Below are 18939 nucleotides of genomic sequence, written 5' to 3'. Positions count from 1 at the left end.
AAACAAGACTACTGACATTAACAGACATGACCAGCAAAATAACACATAACTAAATTCATCGCTAAAGAGACATATACACATACATGGATGGCGGGGACTTAATAATATTGTTAGGAATCAATCTCAAAATAAACGAATAAAGCAATATGGGCTCAAAATGTGGTCATAAATATTTTGTACTTGTAAAAAAGATTTGTGTGTGCGTAAAAAAGATTTGTGTGTGGACTTAGAAAAAAAAAAACCTGCAAGTTACAAGTACGGATTTTGACCCTATTTTTCTTCCTTTCATCTGATTGGTCAATGTCATGTCAATCACAAATGTAACAATCCAATCAGAGAGCAGATGGGTTTGGTTGTCGAGAAGGGTCTGGCTGCAGCCACTGTGGAGCTCCACAGTAACCGGATACACGTGACCTCCACACTAACCGGAAACACGTGACCTACACAGTAGCCGGAAACACGTGACCTCCACAGTAGCCGTAAACACGCATGGAAACCGTGGAAGTTTTGCAAGTTGATCGCAAAGGTTGGTTAAGTCTTTCTTAAATAAGTTTGCCGTTAGTGATTTCATAATTCTAGGAATCGTCTAGTTTTCTCACAATGATCATGTTGCCACTTTTTTTGCGTTACAACAACATTCCTCCTTATTTTAATGTTTTTTCATCGTGCTCCATGGCAGAGAAACGCACAGATATGCTTTTTCCTGGGCCTGGTTTCAGTAAGAGAGCTGGATTAACTTCTTCTGTGGGCGAGAAGAAGCAAAAACCACATTTTGCATTAGAGTATGATTTATTGTTGGCGTCAGAGATGCGAAATAATGAATACTTCAATACTGTACTTAAGTAGAATTTTCTGGTATCTTTACTTTACTGCTGTACTTTTTTGTGCCTACTGTATACTTCTTTATACTTCTACTTCTCACATTTTAGCACGCGTATCTGTACTTTGTAATGCGTACATTTGTAAATCAGCCCCCTGCACGCGTGCTTTGGACGCAAGATTACTTCAAAATTTTGTACATAAATTATATTTTAGACCCTGTACTTCTTACTTCGACTTAACTAAAAAGTTGAGTCAGTGCTTTTTAAACAGAGGTATCTAAACTGTAGTAAGGAACGTGTGTACTTGTGACACCTTTGGTTAGCGTCAACACTGTAAATTTCGTTACAAACAGATTTATATATTTATCAATACTTCTATTTGTCATTCTTTTCTGTACAGCTTTTTTATTGGCCAGATTTTAGTTAGCCCCTGTTCAATTGACTGTTACATGTCAATAGAAACATGTCTCACAAGTTAAAGTGTCTTGTAATATATTTGTGGGGTTTTTTTCAAGGATTTTCTTCCCAAATCTATTACATGCCAACTGTAAATTGTTATTTCTGCTAAAACCTTAACTTAAATGTGTATATGGTGTTTATCTGTTTCTCTCTCTGTTTTAGATGCACTTATCAATCTGGAATTCGGGCTTGAAGCCGGAATTGCAGGAATGCAACACGTGTTGCAGAGGACTTTTTCACTGCCCTCTGTGCCCCACTTTCAGCCCTGCTGTCAGGGCAAAGATTGAGGAGCATCTCAGTGTGCATATAAAAAATGCTTTGCCTTTCAAAGGTATGTTTGTATTAAATATACTTTATAGTTATAAATATGCACTTTTTTAAGCACTTCTGCAGTATCTTTGTTGACTTAAAAGTTGCTGTTGATATTGTACAGTTCAGTGCATTCATCTGCAACAAAAATAGTGTTTTTATAAAATATATTTTTATTTACTTTTCACCACTTTTCTTGACATAACATTTGTGATCCATACCATTTAACTTTCATTATTGAGGTTGGCTTGGATGTTTTTGTTAACATGTACAATCTGATTGTTAGACAAATTGATTGCATTCTATACAACTACATTTAAATTACATCTGTTTGTTTGTTTGTTTTTTTCTCTTACAGATAAAATGATATGCCGGTGCAGGCTGCCTTGTAGGACAACAGGACACTTTCACTGCCCTGTCTGTAATCTTACAATCATACGGCGTGGGGATATGGCAAGGCATTTATTGTCTTGTCAGCATTCTTCAATACCAAGTCAGCCACCACTATCAGGACTGCTCCCCGCTGAACTCTCCGAGGAGCCCCGTATTCCTCCGGCAGTACTCTTCGAGGAGCCCCGTCTCCCCCCCAAGGTTTTGTCTTTGGGATCGGAACCATTTTCTGACTCTTTGTTAGAACATTCATATGCTCTACCCTCTGCGTTCAATAAAACTGCAGCTGATGGAAAGTCCATGAATTTGACATGCCCTCACTGTGGCCTTACTCTTCGTACCAAAAACTACAAGGCTCACATGATGAGGAAGCACTCCAACCAATCAATAGATGTTTGCCTGGCCAGTCATCTGCAGTGTGTTTGTGTAGATGAAACTACAGGGTTATTTGCTGTGCAGAGAACTGGCCATGGGTTTTCTGTGCCAGTTCACGTTCAGAGGAAAACATGGGGGGTGTCTCACAATATCAGATGTGAGCTGGAGGAATGTCAGCAATACCAGTTGCTGGCCCAGCGGAGCGGACTAGGCTTCAGTTTATGTGAGCACCTTCGCTCACTAGATTACTGCCGAGAAACTGTAAAGGAGGTTTTTCTTCAAGAGCACATCGTGATGGAAATGGTGGACCTTAAATTTTTTGGAGAGGCCAAAGCTGCTACATGCATAAAGAGACAGAAAGCTGCCCAGATGGCACATGCTCCACTTTGTGTGAGGGTGGATTTTGGTGGATCCTCAACACAGATCTGTTTGTCTGTATTTGAGCCGGAAATACACAGTTTCTGCCGTCTTGGCAGAATATTTGTGACTTACAATGCTCTGAGGAACACCTGGCATTGTGCTTGTGCAAAGCCTCGAATATCATGTCCTCATAAAAACATAGCTAAATGGCATCTCTTCCAGACACAGAGAGACATCTTCAAATCAACTGTACCACTATCATCAGGCACCCCATCACAGATGACTCAGGAGAGTTCTTCCTTTGAGGACAATGCTGCCGTCGAAAGGAGTATACGCTATATTTTTAAAGAGAAAAAAATACCTGGATCTCTTCCAGAAAATGTCATCTCACAGAAAATGGATCATCAGAAACAGCTCTTTCCATGTGAAACGTTGTGCCAGGTGTGCCCAGAGCACCCAAAACTTGATGAGGCTGTTCTAGTTACCAATAAAGCGAGGATTGTCAGCATGATGGGAGTGATTGAGAGTAAGTTTTAATGAATAAGATTAAACATCAGTGTGAAATAATTAGTTATAATTGTTCCTATACTAATGTTTTGACATTAATGTGATTTGTCTTTAACAGATGTTTCAACACACCATAGATCGTGTCCTCGGTGCCACATGGTCTACAGGTACCAGGAGTGGACAGATGGGCTTCACAACTTTGACAACCATGTTGTTTTGTCTCTTGAACTTTGCCTTTTTTTGAGAGAAAATCTGCAGGTGAGGATCACAAAAATAAAATATACTCATCTGAAGATTGCTTTAAAAATGTGTTTGTGTCATTATGATATTTTGGTGACCAAATTTAAATATCTGTGTAATCATAGTCTTCTTCACCCTTTTGTCATATTACAGAACCATGTATCTGCTTCAAGGGTCATTGACTCATTGGAGGGCTTAAGAAGAGTGAAGTTTCCTTCTCGGGATACCATTTTTCATGCTTATTGCCATTTTGAGGCTTTGACTGACGCAGAATACATGTACTCCTGCATAAACTGTGGGTTTCACCCCCCTGTGGTAGTTATGGACTTACACAGAAAAGGGGTGTTCAAGTTAGCAGGTAAGTTTAATGTACATTTGTGTATATATTTCATTGTGTACATTATGTGCATGTTTTCATGAGTCAATTTATTATAGTGAGTGACCTCAAAGCCCCGGAAGACTTCAATGGTGAACATGACATTGAAGGTTTTTGGAACTCTATTCACCTGGAAATGATAAGCCGTGGTTTTTTTCCAAGTGAGTGATGGCAAAAACTTTTTGAAAGTCATTCAGTGTTTTAAAGTAATTTAGATTGTAATTAAAAACATGCCATTTTCTGTAGGCGGTGTGAAGAATCCATTTTCCGTTCCACCAAGTTACACGCACTGGGCACCATGGATCGGGAGTGAAACTCGAACAAGTGACATTGTGCTTAACACAGAGTTTAAAAAAGTAGGAACAAGCTCTTCACATGAAGCAAAGCTTAGCAGTGTCACAGAAGACCGTCTGTTGGATGAACTTGCCAAACAAAAGGTAACATTGCTTTGAAGTTTTCAGAATATGACATAAAGTTCTGGGGTTGTTCCATTTACAGTTTTCCCTAATTGCTGTCAGGTTGGAGTGGTAAGAAAATTGTGTAAAGCATGCAACATCGACTCCAAAGGCTCCCGCTTTGATCTCATCACCAGACTGAGGGAGAAGATGAAGAGCAGGCAGACATATGATAAGGTCTTTCAAAGCATATGGGGTGCCTCTGGTAAGCATCACTTAGCGATTATTAGAAGTAGCATTAAAAAATGTAATTACAATTACAAACAACTTTTTAAATCTTTGCTTGCAGGAGGATGGTCTGTAATACTATGTCCACATGGCATTGTATACAGTGTTAAATTTAATCTTCGTGCTGAAAGTCCCCGGGATTTTGCTGACCTTCTCCTGTCCTGGAAGCACATGCCAAACGTCTGTGTTTACGATTTTGCGAGGGGTTTGGCAGCACACACCAATTTGCGGGTTCCTGATAAACTGCCATTTCATCCACATGAAGGTCGACTTGCTGAGCCCACTGAGGAAAATGTCAAGGCTGCACAGGATGGAAGCCTGAAAGTGAATCTTCCATGGCTACATGAAAGGATGGATAGTGTAAATGAAAATCCTCATCCTGTCACTGGATCATCTGACCATTATGTCCTGTATGACAGATTTCATGAGGGAAATACAAAAGATCCCAAGGACATATTACGCAGAATTCAACTTGTCCCGGAGCTGAAAGGCTGGCTGAACAGTCAAGTTGTTGAACAGTTCTTTGCAAACATGAGGAAAAGCAATTACTTTTTAAGTAATATGAGTCCATCCACACATGTGTTTCTGATGAGAAATATAAATCATCATTATAACACTGTCACCAACAAGAAACTTCTGGAGAGGCAGCTAAGACATGGTCGACTTGGAAAGATCAATATCTCATTGTCGGCACTGGGTCAAGCTGTCGTAGGTAAGTACATGCATTGTGTCATGACCAGAACGCTACCATTGTTTACATGTTATATTTGTTCCTATCTGTGTGTGTATATTCTTTTCTTTGTGTACCTAGCCCCACAGGTGTGCAATAAACCCAGAGAAATCACAGAAACGGTGTTGAACCCAGCACCTTCAACGTCTGGTGACACTGGTAAAATTTCTTATTTTGAATAGTGATTGACATATGTACGTGAAATAATAATCTTGCATTCATTATCTTGTTGTAGTTGATGGCTCATAAAAGAATTTGTTACATGCTGTTTAAAATGAATTTCCTTCTATAGATAGTGCTTATTTTTCTTGCATTTAATATGCATTCTATGTAGTGTTTTGTCTGAAACCTGTTAAAATCCCTATAGAACCTCAGAAAAGAGTTGACAACAAGAAAGCCAATCGAAGGTCAACAGATGCAACTTTTCCTGACCCGTGTGGACCACCGTGCGAAGCTCTGACAAAGCCTGAGAACATTTTGGCCAGCCGTTCATCATGGTGTTTTGTACCGCACCCTGGCCAACAACAGCTTGTATGTTAAAGTTTTCAGATGTCGCAAAGTGCAACTTTTAGTGCTTATCTGATTTTGTCATCCACAGTCTATGACACCTATCTGTTTTTTTTTTTTTAGCTCAACTATGTTCTGGACATCAGCAGACCCAAAGATGAGCTGATTGTTGAAACGTCTTCTGGATGCCTCACGCGGTCAGATTTTTGGACACTGGGTTTAAACAAAGAAATGGAATCGACTGTAAGTATTTTTTTTCTACGAATATGAAAAAATAAAGTGTACATTCATTGTTATCATGATTTTTTTCTGTTTCAGATTGGAAATGGCTGTTTTGAGCTTATCACTAAAATTGTTCAGTCAAAGGTACTGTATGTTGTATATGATGATTGTCAAGCTTTAATTTAAAGAGCTGTTGTTTTAAATGTTTTTTTGTTTTTTTTTTTACATTCTAGGGGATAAGCATTTACATCGAAAATCTGTATGTCACCCGGACTTGGCTTGCACCCTATGGCTGTGATCCATTGCGGTCCTTTCCTGTAAGTGTACCGTCCTTTAAAGAAACAAGCAAGTAATCCAAATGATTTTTTTTATAACTTTGGTGCGAGTTCATATACAGGATACTTAAAAATACAATTCTGTTTCAGACTGATGCTCAGACGATGGACATCATAGTTCTCCCTCTCTGGACACCTGGTCATTTCCAGTTGTGTGTAAGTCTTGTTTTTTGACACGTACAAACTGTTAGAATTTTGCTATGTGTCTGAGATGTATTCAAGCTTTTATGACGCAGTTTCAAAAGTCTTTGACTGTGATCGCTTGCAATGACATTGTTTTCAGGTTTGAAGTCATGGCTAACTGTCTTTTAGGTACTGAAGCCACCTAAAAGAGAAATCCTCTTTCTTGACCCATTATACACCAAGGCAGGATTTGGTGGCCAACAATATGTTTCACTTTTGAGGTCACATTTTTATAAGCATTTTTGGTTTGTTCCGGAGTTTTCAGGAACCTGTTCAGTGTTCCAGGTTAAGTGCATCCCAGATCATGTTCTGCTGATCTTGAGTGTTCACACATACAGTACACTCACATGCTTTTTCTATAAACTATATCAGCAAGTTTCTGTGTGGAGTTTGCATGTTCTCCCCATGTTTGCGTGAGTTCCCTCCGGGTACTCCGGCTTCCTCCCACCGTCTAAAGACATGCAGCTTGTGGGGATAGGTTAATTGGATAATCCAAATTGCCACTAGGTGTGAATGTGGGAGTGAATGTGAGTGTGAATGGTTGTCTGTCCCTGTGTGTTAGCCCTGCGACAGACTGGCGACCTGTCCAGTCTGTCGCCCTATGACAGCTGGGATAGGCTCCAGCGCCCCCCGTGACCCTGAAAAGGATAAGCGGAAGCGAATGGATGGATGGATGGATGGATGGATATATCAGCATGATGCTTCAACATTTTATTCTCATCTTCAAATTATGATCAAGTCAGTGATACTGTCTGTAGATGAGTTTCAGACATAAATTGGGTCTTCCAGTGTTCTATTTTAACATAAAACACCATTAAAAATTATTTTATAAAATATGCCAACATTAACTTAAAGCTGTAAATGCTTTATTTTGACCAACTGTGAGCATGTGACTGTACTTTTTCATTTTGTTATGCTGTTTTTTTGAGGTCGTGTTCCTAAGGCCTGTAGTTACAGTTGGTGCTATTAGCAATAAACATTTCACACCCATCATGATCATCATCTGTTAACTTGTGAATGTAACTGTTTTTTTTAAAAAAAAAAGGAATCTTGCAGTGAAGATCATTCCCGGGCAGTGGTCAGAAAAAAAGAGCTGTGACTTGAAGGTATGTGCTAGTTTAAGTGTATGGTGAATAATATGAATTACACTAGTCTTCTTTTAAGGGATTTTATTAAAGAGCCTTTATTTTCAATGTAATACAGGGTTTTCCAAGCCAAGACTATGGAGTTGACTGTGGGATCTTCATGCTGATGGTAATTTGTCTCTTCTCTTCTTGAGATTCATACAGAAGCTAATTTAAGCTTCTAAAGAAAAATGACATTTTTATTTTTTCTTACAAATAGTCTGCTCTGTACGTGGCACTGGATGCTTCATTTGACTATACTATAGTAAGTATTCTATTTACTTTCACAGCAATGGAGTCTTGAATCTTTTGAAAGTTGTTAAATATGTTTCATATTAATATTTTACAGTCAGACATGCCCTACTTGCGTAAATGGTGGTGCTTGCTGTTGATGGAGAACTTTGATCTCAGGAGGTATTTATACTTTGACTTCTGTTCTATGTTGTGTCAAAGTTTACACACCTTAACAATATCAACATTTTCTGTTAAGCTCTGGCAAGCTATTTGCACACTGGAGAGAGGAAGCCAAAGCTGTGCTTGAAGGACAACACGTGCCCATTTTCAGAGTGAAAAAGCGCAAGTTACAGGAAGTCAGTCAGGTCAGTAATCACTTTAAACAGTAGTGTAATTACATGTTTAGTGACATTTGAATAACTGTTAAAAAACTGTTCTGCAGCAGAGAAATAACTATGTTTTTATCCCCATTTGCCTGACACAGGAGCCAGCAGTTGTTGCAGATCTGCGTCCTGCTGTGCAGTGGGTTGTCCAAAATAAGGCACTTTTCCGTGGACACGTAACAATGCCCAAATATGTGTCCTTAAATCAAGGAGACCAGCAGAGGGTCTTAAGAGACATGTCAGAGGAAGAAGACACTGGAGCAAGGGACTTGTTCCTCTTTGTTTTTCAGTTTGCAGAGGACATGGAGCTCTTTTTGAATGCATGTGCTGATGAGCAGGGGCTAAGGGTCAGTGCTATGTTTGACATGTGATGGACAAATGAAGGCACTGGCTGTGTTTGTTTGTTTGTTTGTTTAATATGTTGTTGTTGTTGTTGTTTTTGCGTAGTACAAAATTCCTATTAAACTTATTTCAAAATGTTGTTCACTTGATTCTGTGTCCATACTTATAATAAAGGATTACAGTGTAACAGCATTAAATGTAAAAGCATTTTTTTTAAACTTGTAATTTCAAAATAAAAAGCTTATTGTTGATATTAACAGTAAATAATTGTAAACAATAATATTTTCATACATTTTAAAAATTAACACTCTGGGCTCTATCCTGGCCATTTGTGGACACTTCACTTATTCTTTTTTTTGACTACTGCACTGCAGTGGAATGACACGGGTTTGATCTTAAGGATCTAATAGTTGTGTGTGTTGTGCATGACATTGCCACACAAATATCTATTTGCAAGATAGAGTAGAATAAATTATGACGCATGAAATATTACATAGGCTGCAGTGAATTTCTGTTGATACAGACTATTGAGCTTTGAGTTTCCCAGTCAAACTTAGCTTTGAAGCACCTGCTAACAACACTTTTACTCTTTTACATTTCATAACAAGACACCATAGCCAAAATATTAACAAAATATATATTATTAAAAAATTCAAAGCTGCAGCACATACAGCAACAAACATCGTTAGTAAATGTGTCCTGGAGTTTATGCAGGTGCAGAAAGTGCTGCTGCTGTAAGTCAGCCTAACAGCTTCCAGATCACTTATTTTTCTGGAAAGATGGTAGGAAGGGCATCACTGCTCATTTCTACAGAATCACAGATCTTGGAATGCAATCCCTTTGTACCATGAAACCACTTCGCAGTACTAGGAGTCCACTAAAACCTATAACGAGAGTGATCCTGGAAGAAATGGGGCACACACTAGTGACCTCAACAATTGCAAGACAGCCTTTTCCCCGATGCTCAGATGGGGAAAAAAAGGAAGTTTCATGAAAACATTAGGACTTTATCACCGTTTTATCTGAAAAGTTAATGGTAATATATAACCTAACTGGCTATAAAGAGTAAAAAATTTAGATACAATTTTGATTTTGATGAAAAGGACTGGTGCTATTTTAAAGAGTCACGTCGGTAAAAGTAGATAAATGTTTTAAGAAATCTACATTTTATAGCATTTTGTGAACATACACAAAAAGTGGCCATTTTTGGCAACAAACAAGCTGAAAGAGTTTTATATTTTTGGTTCTCCTTGAACAAAAATAATAGTGAATAATAATCAATGTTGATATTAATCAATTAGATGTCCCAGACTCTACTATTAATAATACAGCAGCCCCTCGTTTATCGCTGGTGTTACGTTCTAAAAATAACCCGCGGTAGGTGAAATCCATAGCCAAATTTATTTTTTACAATTATTACAGATGTTAAGACTGTAAAACCACTCACTACATGCTTTATACACTTTTCTCAGACAGGCATGAACATTTTCACACTTTTCTCTTTTGTTTAAACACTGTTAGAGTTCAAACCTTCGTAGAAACACAAGTCCAGTATTATGGAATGAAAACAAAAGGTGCATTTGAGGGTGCAAAACGTTTCGTCGGCATTGTTGTGTTTGTTTGGGAGAAAACTTCCAAACATACAGTACAGCACTTCAGAGTTACACTGCTAGCGATCGAAGATTTATGTAAATTCGACAAGCTAAACGCATTCTGTACTGTACAGCAGGAGTCCCCAACCTTTTTGCACCACAGACCACTTTAATGTCAGACAATATTTTCAGGGAACGACCTTTAAGGTGTCGCGGAGAAATACAACAAAAGAATTAAAAAAAGAAACTGTGGTATTTTGTAAATATAATGATAAACGTGACTTGAGCTGTGCGCCAACAACAATGACAGAGACATCCTCCTCTCTGCTTCTTAGCGCTCTCTGGTCGCTATGGTAACGCGTAAATAGTTCTTTCAAAATAAGACACACAACTACAACCATACATTTCACACCGGAGGATCAACTCTCGCGGAACGGTACCAAAAGACTCACGGACCTGGACCGGTCCGTGGGCCTATTAGGGACCGCTCCTGTACAGGAGACACTGGACTAGATTGATTGACAATGGTCTACAGCAATCAGAACGCACAACGCGATGTACTGTAAAAAAAATAAATAAATCAGCGAAACAGCAAGTGTCACTTTTGGCCACGAACAATTTAGGGGATGGTGAATTTTTTTGAACAAACCCAGAGTGTTAAAACCCCCCACTTAAAACCATTTTTATTTCTCAGCAGCATCAATAGTGACAAAAACGCAATTTAGTTTTCGCTGTCAAAGTAGATTTAACCGAAGTTACGTGTTTACGGCTAGTGTGGAGGTCACGTGTTTCCGGTTAGTGTGGAGGTCACGTGTTTCCGGTTAATGTGGAGGTCACGTGTTTCCGGTTAGTGTGGAGGTCACGTGTTTCCGGTTACGGTTAATGTGGAGGTCACGTGTTTCCGGTTAGTGTGGAGGTCACGTGTTTCCGGTTACTGTGGAGCTCCACAGTGGCTGCAGCGGAGGTCACGTGTTTCCGGTTAGTGTGGAGGTCACGTGTTTCCGGTTACTGTGGAGCTCCACAGTGGCTGCAGCCAGGTGCTCTTGCACAGTGGCTGCAGCGGAGGTCACGTGTTTCCGGTTAGTGTGGAGGTCACGTGTTTCCGGTTACTGTGGAGCTCCACAGTGGCTGCAGCCAGGTGCTCTTGTGGCTGTCGGAGGGGCGCTTTTTTGAACTGCAGGTCCTTGAAGGGTGATACAGTTTGAAGCTGGAGGATCGCTATATAAATATCCGATAGCAGCTAGGTCCCCTTACTTTCAGCAGCTGTTGAAAGGATAAAGTTGTGGTATATCAGTGGTTAGAAATACCATTATTACTTTAGGATTAGTTTAACACAAAGTCAGGGCTGACCCAGGACCATTGCTGTGAGTCACAGTGCGCAGCATAAAAGTCCTTTCACATCGGACGCAGGATGTGCTGCTAATGCTAACTGCTAACTAAAAGCAAAGGATCCAGAATTTGTTACGCTGGCTGCTGGGCTCTGTGGGTTTTTGCAGCAGCTCTACCTGTACTAGATGCACCTGCTCCTTGTCTTTTCTATCTCTGACTTTATGTCCTCTACAAGAGTTTGTTTTTTTTGCTGGTTCTTCAAATGTTCAATAAAAACATGTATGCTAATTCATAACGAAGAAAGCTTTGTAACGAAGACTGTCATTTCCAAAACACTGCCCGTCCCCACCCCGCGGTCCGCAGCGCTGTTGAAAAGGCTGTGGAAGTCCCTGTATTAAACACGTAGACCTGTGACACAAAAATCACCAAACTCGGTGCTCTCTAGGGTTCCTAAATAAAATATGGCATTGAGGTCTTTTGAATTAATCCCTTCTTCTGAAATATAAGAACCTCTCCTGGTTTTAATGGCACTTTGGATTTCCTCACTTTCTATTCCACTCCCAACCCCAAATAGATGCTGACAAGCTGCCACAGTAACATGGAAGAGGGAAAGAAGTTGGAAAGGACTACTACAAATAAACCTAATGCCTAACAATGTAAAATAAGAACAATAATAAAGATAAGATGAAGTAACAAGTTTTTAGTTTTTTGTTTATTCCAAATGATCATCCAGATGTCTGTGACATGTGATGACAAACACCATAATGGAAGGCCTTAGTCATCACATGCTTAAACTCATATATTTTTGCATATGCTGAACAGGCAGTCAGACATGCTGTAACTGTGGGGTAGAAAACAGCATAAACACCATACAGCAGGGGTCTCAAACTCCAGTCCTCGAGGGCATGAAAAAGTTGCATGACACTGGCCCTTGAGGACTGGAGTTTGAGACCCCTGTCATATGGAATATGACAGGTGTGGTTGAACTGCATGAAGACTCTGAAGCTTCTCTTCTCTTCTGGCAGGACAGGAATGTGGCCTTGTCCTGTGAGCCACTGTAAGGATGTACTTAGAGTAGAACTGGACTGTCACCGGCCTCAGGCTCTTCACCCTTTTCAAAGACAAAGCAGTCATTTAGATAAAATATTAGATATTGTTTACCTGTAAATGCACAAAGTAAATTTAGAAATGTAATTATTGTTAAGAGTGAACAAGCACTGATAGTGTAATCTACAGCTGTGGCCAAACGTTTAGAGAATGAGAAGTGTTCTTTGCTTATTTACAAAGTTTGCTGTTTCAGTGATAGTTGTATATCATATTATATCACTTCAAACAGAGGTGATCCAGTAATGCTGCACTAATGAATTAGACTAACTATTCACTTTAGCTAAAGTTATTAAGTTAGCTAAAGAGTTGGGATGCTGTGTAAGACATAAATAAAGCTAAAATACAAAGGTTTGGACACCGTTTTGCATGTTTCCCTACTGTAGGGGTCTCTGCAAGCATTCTGAGAGGGTACAAGATGACAACTTTGGAATTCTACTAGAAACAGTCGATCATATTTGTTGTCAAAGCTGAATTCAGGGCAAACTACGCTAAATTAGCGTTTTTAGCTAGCAGCTACAATAAGCATAAAAGTTACCGTACGGCTATCATTTGTTAACATGACGCTTGTTCTTATACATGTAGTACATTTATTACCAACCTACGGAGCCCCTCTGATGACATGGTACAAAAAATAAATAAATTGTGGCCACGAAATATCATTTCGAGGCCACGAAATAGGTATAACGTGCCCACGAAATACTTATTTGTGGCCACGAAATAGGTATAACGTGCCCACGAAATACTTATTTGTGGCCACGAAATAGGTATAACGTGCCCACGAAATACTTATTTGTGGCCACGAAATAGGTATAACGTGCCCACGAAATACTTATTTGTGGCCACGAAATACTATTTCGAGGGCACGAAACAGGTATAACGTGCCCACGAAATACTTATTTGTGGCCACGAAACACTTGATGATATATATATATATTATCCCAGGGCACATTCACTAGAACCTGCGTCAGCCATAGTACGGAGTCCTTGCTGTTGGTGATGTCCTTAAGGTGAGTGTATTATATTTTATATTTATTTCATATTGTTATCCCGCAATTCGGCAGTTATTTATTCAGACCTATATTGTTACTATGTTCTAAATGGTATCTGCTGACGTTTCAAATGTTGTATCCTCATGTTGTTAGTACACGTTGTTTTGTTGTGCTAATATGTAGCCGTAAACTCATTTTTAACTGTAGGACGTGCGGCGGCCCCGCAGCACACTTTCAAAGTAGAGCAAGCAACATAAAACCTTAGTTCTCTGTGTCACGAAGGTGTCTCTCTTTTACCCTGGCCACATCACCATACTAGCTGGTGCAACTAATCTGGTCTGGACAATAATAACAGTTTTAGATGGAAAGCATCTTAAAATTGCCTTTTTTTTGCTGAACATCTCCTTTGAAAGTAGCATCATGTGAGTCACACTTGTTAAGGTAATACATGCTAAATGAGCCGTAGCTTTCAACGCATTATCGGATGAAGCCTTGCAGTTACAGTAGCTCACTGCGGTTATCACGTTGCCAAGGGAACTAATAAAGCATACAGTGATCGGAATGATTTTGTATTGATGCAGGTTGTCATTGCTCATGCTGAACTACTTAAACTCCAAGTAGACAATCGCTCCATTCCTCATTACCATAGATAATATCTAAGTAATAAAACAATCATTATCAAATTCTGATTTGCCATAGATAAAGTGATTTTATAGGTAGGCTATCATGTAAAAATCTGCTACATAAAATTTATAACTGAGTGTAAAAATACTAATTTTATTTTCATGTGGTTTAGAGGTCAGCTATGGATACTCGGCTGCGAGAATTCTTAACAGAGCGCAAAGTTGAAGAAGATGTGATCAAGAAACTTGAAGATGAGAATGTAAGCCACTGCAGCTTTTGCTGTGTGCGTGCGTGTGTGCACTGTAAAAAAGAAAAAGTTGAGAAAACTTAAAATTTCAAGGCAACATGATGCAAGAGATTTTTGAGTTTTCTCAACTTCTGCCAACTGTAGTTGACTTAACTAATATTTTCATGTTCTGCCAACTTGGATCTACTTGTTCACCTAATTAGGATAATCCTGTAAGTCTAACAAAGAAATTCTGGTTTCAATGCCATGTATTTCTGCCTTCACCAAACAAAGATATTCCTGTTGAATTAACATACAATCATTCCCTCCAAGGCCATGTATTCCTAAATTCACCAAACACAGATATTCTTGTTGAATAATCATACAATTATTACTCCAGTGAGTTGAAAATTTACCAATATTAATAAAGAAAAATGTATGCTGTTATCGTACTTGAAAAAACACTCAAACAGATATAGAATAAAACAAAGCACAACTGAATGTTATGTAAAAACGTATTTATTTTTTTCAACAGTGCTTTCAGTATATTTCAGAAGGTCATGGGCAGTGGGGTGAATTTCTGTAAAAAAGCAAACAAACAGAAAAAAACGTGTTGCCAGTTTCTTTAGGGTGCTTTGAGCACCCCAGCAGAGACATTAAAATTCCAGAGTCCAGACAAAAAGAAAAGTGTCCAGCAGCTTAGTCATTCACGTTCACACCCTGACTGTCCTGTAAAAGCTTAACTTAACTATTGCACACTAAATAGGGTAGTGCAACAAACAATTGCCTTTGTACCCAGACATTGACATTTTACATGGGCTCACTATGATGAACTACAGAAGTCAAAAGTTATTAGAAATGTTACCATCAATGAACAGTGAACTATCAGGTAAAATGAACGATTATATAGAGGGAAATGGGTTGAACTACTGGGTTTTGTTTTGTTTTTTTACATGACTCTACAATGCACTTGAACATGTTTAAGAACAAGTTAAACTCATGTCTGGCTTCCCCGTTAACAGTCACAGCAAAAGCTTTGTTTTTAGAGACCTTATGCGCTGTGAGCATCGAGAGCCACCAAGTTCAAAAAAGATGCCCTGAATTGCTTCAAAGGTAAACTCATCTGCTTTGGATAATCAATGTTGAGGGCATACAGAAGGCCAAAGAGGTATGCCAAGGCAGTAGAGAGGTCTGGAATGTTATGTAGCACGATGTCCCCTTCCAACACAACAGCATGTTCTCGCACAGACGTATCGGCATCGTCATCTTGCAGGATGGTGAGGATGGCAACTGATGCACCGTTCAACACTGGTTCCAAAATGTCAGTGTCCTGAAGAGAAGAAAAGTAAAATATGAATTATTGAAAGCTAAGAAAAATTAAAGACAAAATACATTTCTAAAGATCTTAACTTTAACCTCTATACCATGATGCTCATTTGACTCATGGAGGTTTTAAAAAGAAAAAGCTTATTTTCCTTTAATTAACGGCACAATATCTTTCACCAACCAACCTTGTGATGAGTTTTGTACAAAAATATTTTCTGCTGTTGAACACCCGCTAACAATGCCCAGGTGCTCCTCAGCAGAAAAAAAAAAGCAGCGAGAGTTATGACAACTGCAATCCTCACCATAAAATTATCTGGACTGCACTGAGGAAGTGTACATTTCCATTTTGGATTAAATCATCTTTTAAAAACATCTCATAGCAACTAGTTTTTCTTGCATTACGTTTTTGTACTTACTAAGCACTTCAGGAAAACCTGTGTTGCATCCTCTCCGAGGAAAATGGGCAGGCCTCTCAGTGCTGCTGTCTTTTGGTGGGACACAATGTCAGATGTCTAAAGAGTATTCAGTGGAAAACAGACATTTAAATTAGTATAGTAACGTGGTGTACCTACACACAATGCAAAATCAGAACTCTTATAGTAATGAAAATAAAATACAGATCAGGCCCAGCAACATGTAAAACTTAAAAAAACAAAACACCATTTTAACAATTTTACTTTCTTTTTACAAATTAAATAAAATACCGCCAAATAAAAACAAAGTAATGACTGATGACATTCATTTCCATTGATGTGTTTTGGCTGAAGCCAACATTTTTTTCTGTTATGACAAAGGTATACTCTCTTCTAAAAATGTCAGGTAAAGGAGCACTTACCTGTTCATCAAGTTTATCCAAGATGTCTTCCATCTCCTCACCAAGAGCTCCCTTCTTAGACCGGTATAGTTTCAGCAGGCCAGGCACAAATTTGTCCAGGGATGCATTGAACGTCCCCAGGAGGTCTTTGCTTGTGATCCGATGAAATTCTTCAGATATCTAAACAAGACAATAACCAAAATATTGCCATTTATTCAGCACAGAAAATTTCTGGGTAGCTGCCTTGTACAGTCTGCACCATGTTATATGCCTGACTGTGTTATCAACCGCAAAACCTACTTCAAAAATCTCTCATGAATACACATTTTGCACAGGAATAGAAACACCCTCCACAAAAAACAGTATCAATATGCAAATATATATTATGTTCACACTGAAATGTGAAATTTTTGTGGATTTTTACTATTGAGTGTGACCTTGAGAGGTGTGATCGTAATGCTCCAGGTGTTTTAAATACACATACAAAGTCTGTGTGAATGCATGGCCAATGTGCACCTTGTCCGTGATGAAGGCGGAAATGTTTCAAAAGAGTCTCTTGACTGGAGCTTGTGAATTTGCAAAATCGGCACTGCATGAACTCCACCCCTGAAACACAAGAGACATAGTCAATTTTGCCAAAAGCACTTTTGCAATGGGATAAAACATCCATATCTAACACACAGAAGGAATCCATAGATGCAGGAGCTGAATACATCAACAAGCCAAAACCAGAGACATCATGAAAAAAATATGTAAGGAATCATATTAACTTACATATGACCACTTGTCTACTATATCAAGTATATGATTGATAACATACATGACATGTAACATAAATGCAAGCTTGAATTCAAACATTTTTTTGTTACTATGATAAAAAAATGCAATAACTATAGAAAAATTAATACTATCTGTAACACAGTATACATCAACAACACACAATCATTCCTTTAATATTGTCTCCTTCCCCATTATGTAAAAAGCTCTGAAAATGTAGCAATCTTATAATACAGAGCATGAAGTACAACTTTAATTTGCGTGTGACATTAACTTACAGCACATTAGGCAATCTTACACCAGCTGACAAACTGTCAAGTCAGCTTTAAACATTACTTTAAAGTAACAGTGCTGCACCGGATAAACGGTGACTATTGAAAAAGTGAAAAAACAATATTAGACAAATATTAGACAATATGCAAGTTACTTATATCACTGTCATATAATTGGCGCACATATCCTACACCGACCCATGAAAGAGTCTCCATGACAACGCGTGCTTGGCCCAGTTTGTTGTCAAGGTTAACATAACGTTTTCATGCAAAGATAACATTGAAACTGGTTACAAAACGGGTAATAAGCTAATAAGTTTTACCATGGCAGAAGTGCTGTAAAAAGCCAGTGTGAGATACCGTCATTTAGTGATGTCTGTCTGAATTTCAGAGTGTTTAACATTAAACATTACTTTTTGCGCTGGCCACTACTCTGAGCTAAAACTTTTTTTTTTTTTAAAATATTAAACTTTATTAAGAAACAGTATACAGAACATGTATACAATCAGAACAAAATTAACATATGCCAGGGGGTGTAATACAAAGAATTACATACATTCAAATAATTTGTAATTACTACAAATGGTAATAGTTTTCATAGCCTTTTTGTTAAGTGATCCACTAATCAATTTTATGTAACATAAAACATCATTATAGTAATGTTTAAAATTAGGTTTTTTGTTACTGTATTTGCATTTGTGAAAATAAAATTTATTTAAGATAACTAATAAGTTTATTATAAAGTAAACATCTTCTTTTTTTTGCCTTCGAAAGAAACAAAATACAACATTTTCCCATTTCACAGTAAAGTCATTATAGAGATGTCCAGCAATGAATCTACTGAAGTCTTTCTCTGAGCTAAAACCTTCAGAGGCTGCTTGTAGCCCGATTACGACACAGCGGCGCGACGAAGGCTGCCCAAATTCATAGTGGACTCCTCTAAATGCGTCCGAGAAATACGTCCTCCTTATAATAAGCATCTCTTAAAATGTTTGCAATATTGAAACATTTCAATATAATGTAGAAAAAAAACGAGAGAAAAAAGTTACGGATCGGACTCCCCGATCCTTATTGCGCATGTGCAAATTCTATCTGTGGAATTAGTTTTAATATTACTCTTTCTGGGTCACAAAATAAACTTTTAAGATATTTTCAGGCGTTAATGTAGCTGTGTAAATTGCTAATATCTGTTCAGTTTATTAAGACAACATATACTTGCAAAAGTGCTCCGACGCTTTCGGAGACGTCTGTTACCCACCAGCTCGATAGCTAGCCGGGGGGGGGGGTGTCAATTAAGTCACTT

The 18939-nt window shown here is 38.4% G+C and overlaps 1 protein-coding gene across 3 annotated transcripts; it reads left to right on the top strand.

The window, feature by feature from the left end:
• The first annotated feature begins 385 nt into the window (after positions 1 to 385).
• Positions 386 to 8719, top strand: LOC147315636 (uncharacterized). 3 transcript variants are annotated; one of them, XM_086258578.1, is made up of 22 exons: positions 386 to 526; positions 1443 to 1611; positions 1948 to 3240; positions 3340 to 3479; positions 3615 to 3819; positions 3897 to 3998; positions 4084 to 4274; positions 4356 to 4497; positions 4582 to 5232; positions 5332 to 5409; positions 5618 to 5781; positions 5881 to 6000; positions 6076 to 6123; positions 6213 to 6296; positions 6405 to 6470; positions 6627 to 6718; positions 7543 to 7603; positions 7701 to 7751; positions 7842 to 7886; positions 7971 to 8035; positions 8112 to 8220; positions 8340 to 8719. In XM_086258578.1, the coding sequence occupies exons 2-22, from the start codon at positions 1443 to 1445 to the stop codon at positions 8607 to 8609; spliced, it is 4146 nt and encodes a 1381-aa protein (XP_086114704.1). In that variant the 5' UTR covers positions 386 to 526; the 3' UTR covers positions 8610 to 8719. The 3 variants fall into 3 exon arrangements, 1 of the variants encoding a protein (XP_086114704.1); XR_015124377.1 differs by lacking the exons at positions 6627 to 6718; positions 8112 to 8220; positions 8340 to 8719 and having other exon boundaries at positions 7971 to 8013; XR_015124378.1 differs by lacking the exons at positions 6405 to 6470; positions 6627 to 6718; positions 8112 to 8220; positions 8340 to 8719 and having other exon boundaries at positions 7971 to 8013.
• The last annotated feature ends 10220 nt before the right edge of the window (positions 8720 to 18939 follow it).

The sequence above is a fragment of the Aulonocara sp. 'chitande type north' Nkhata Bay genome, linkage group LG13, assembly GCF_057382095.1.
Source record: "Aulonocara sp. 'chitande type north' Nkhata Bay isolate Kocher_YH1m ecotype deep benthic linkage group LG13, A_spYH_male_GT1.1, whole genome shotgun sequence".
Classification (NCBI taxonomy): domain Eukaryota; kingdom Metazoa; phylum Chordata; class Actinopteri; order Cichliformes; family Cichlidae; genus Aulonocara; species Aulonocara sp. 'chitande type north' Nkhata Bay.
This window is presented reverse-complemented; position numbering and strand designations above follow the sequence as displayed.

Coding starts and splice junctions, on each gene's coding strand:
- LOC147315636 (XM_086258578.1), top strand. CDS start 1,443: ATGCACTTATCAATCTGGAATTCGGGCTTGAAGCCGGAATTGCAGGAA. Junction 3,480..3,614: donor TTTTGAGAGAAAATCTGCAG/GTGAGGATCACA, acceptor GTCATATTACAG/AACCATGTATCTGCTTCAAG. Junction 4,275..4,355: donor ATGAACTTGCCAAACAAAAG/GTAACATTGCTT, acceptor AATTGCTGTCAG/GTTGGAGTGGTAAGAAAATT.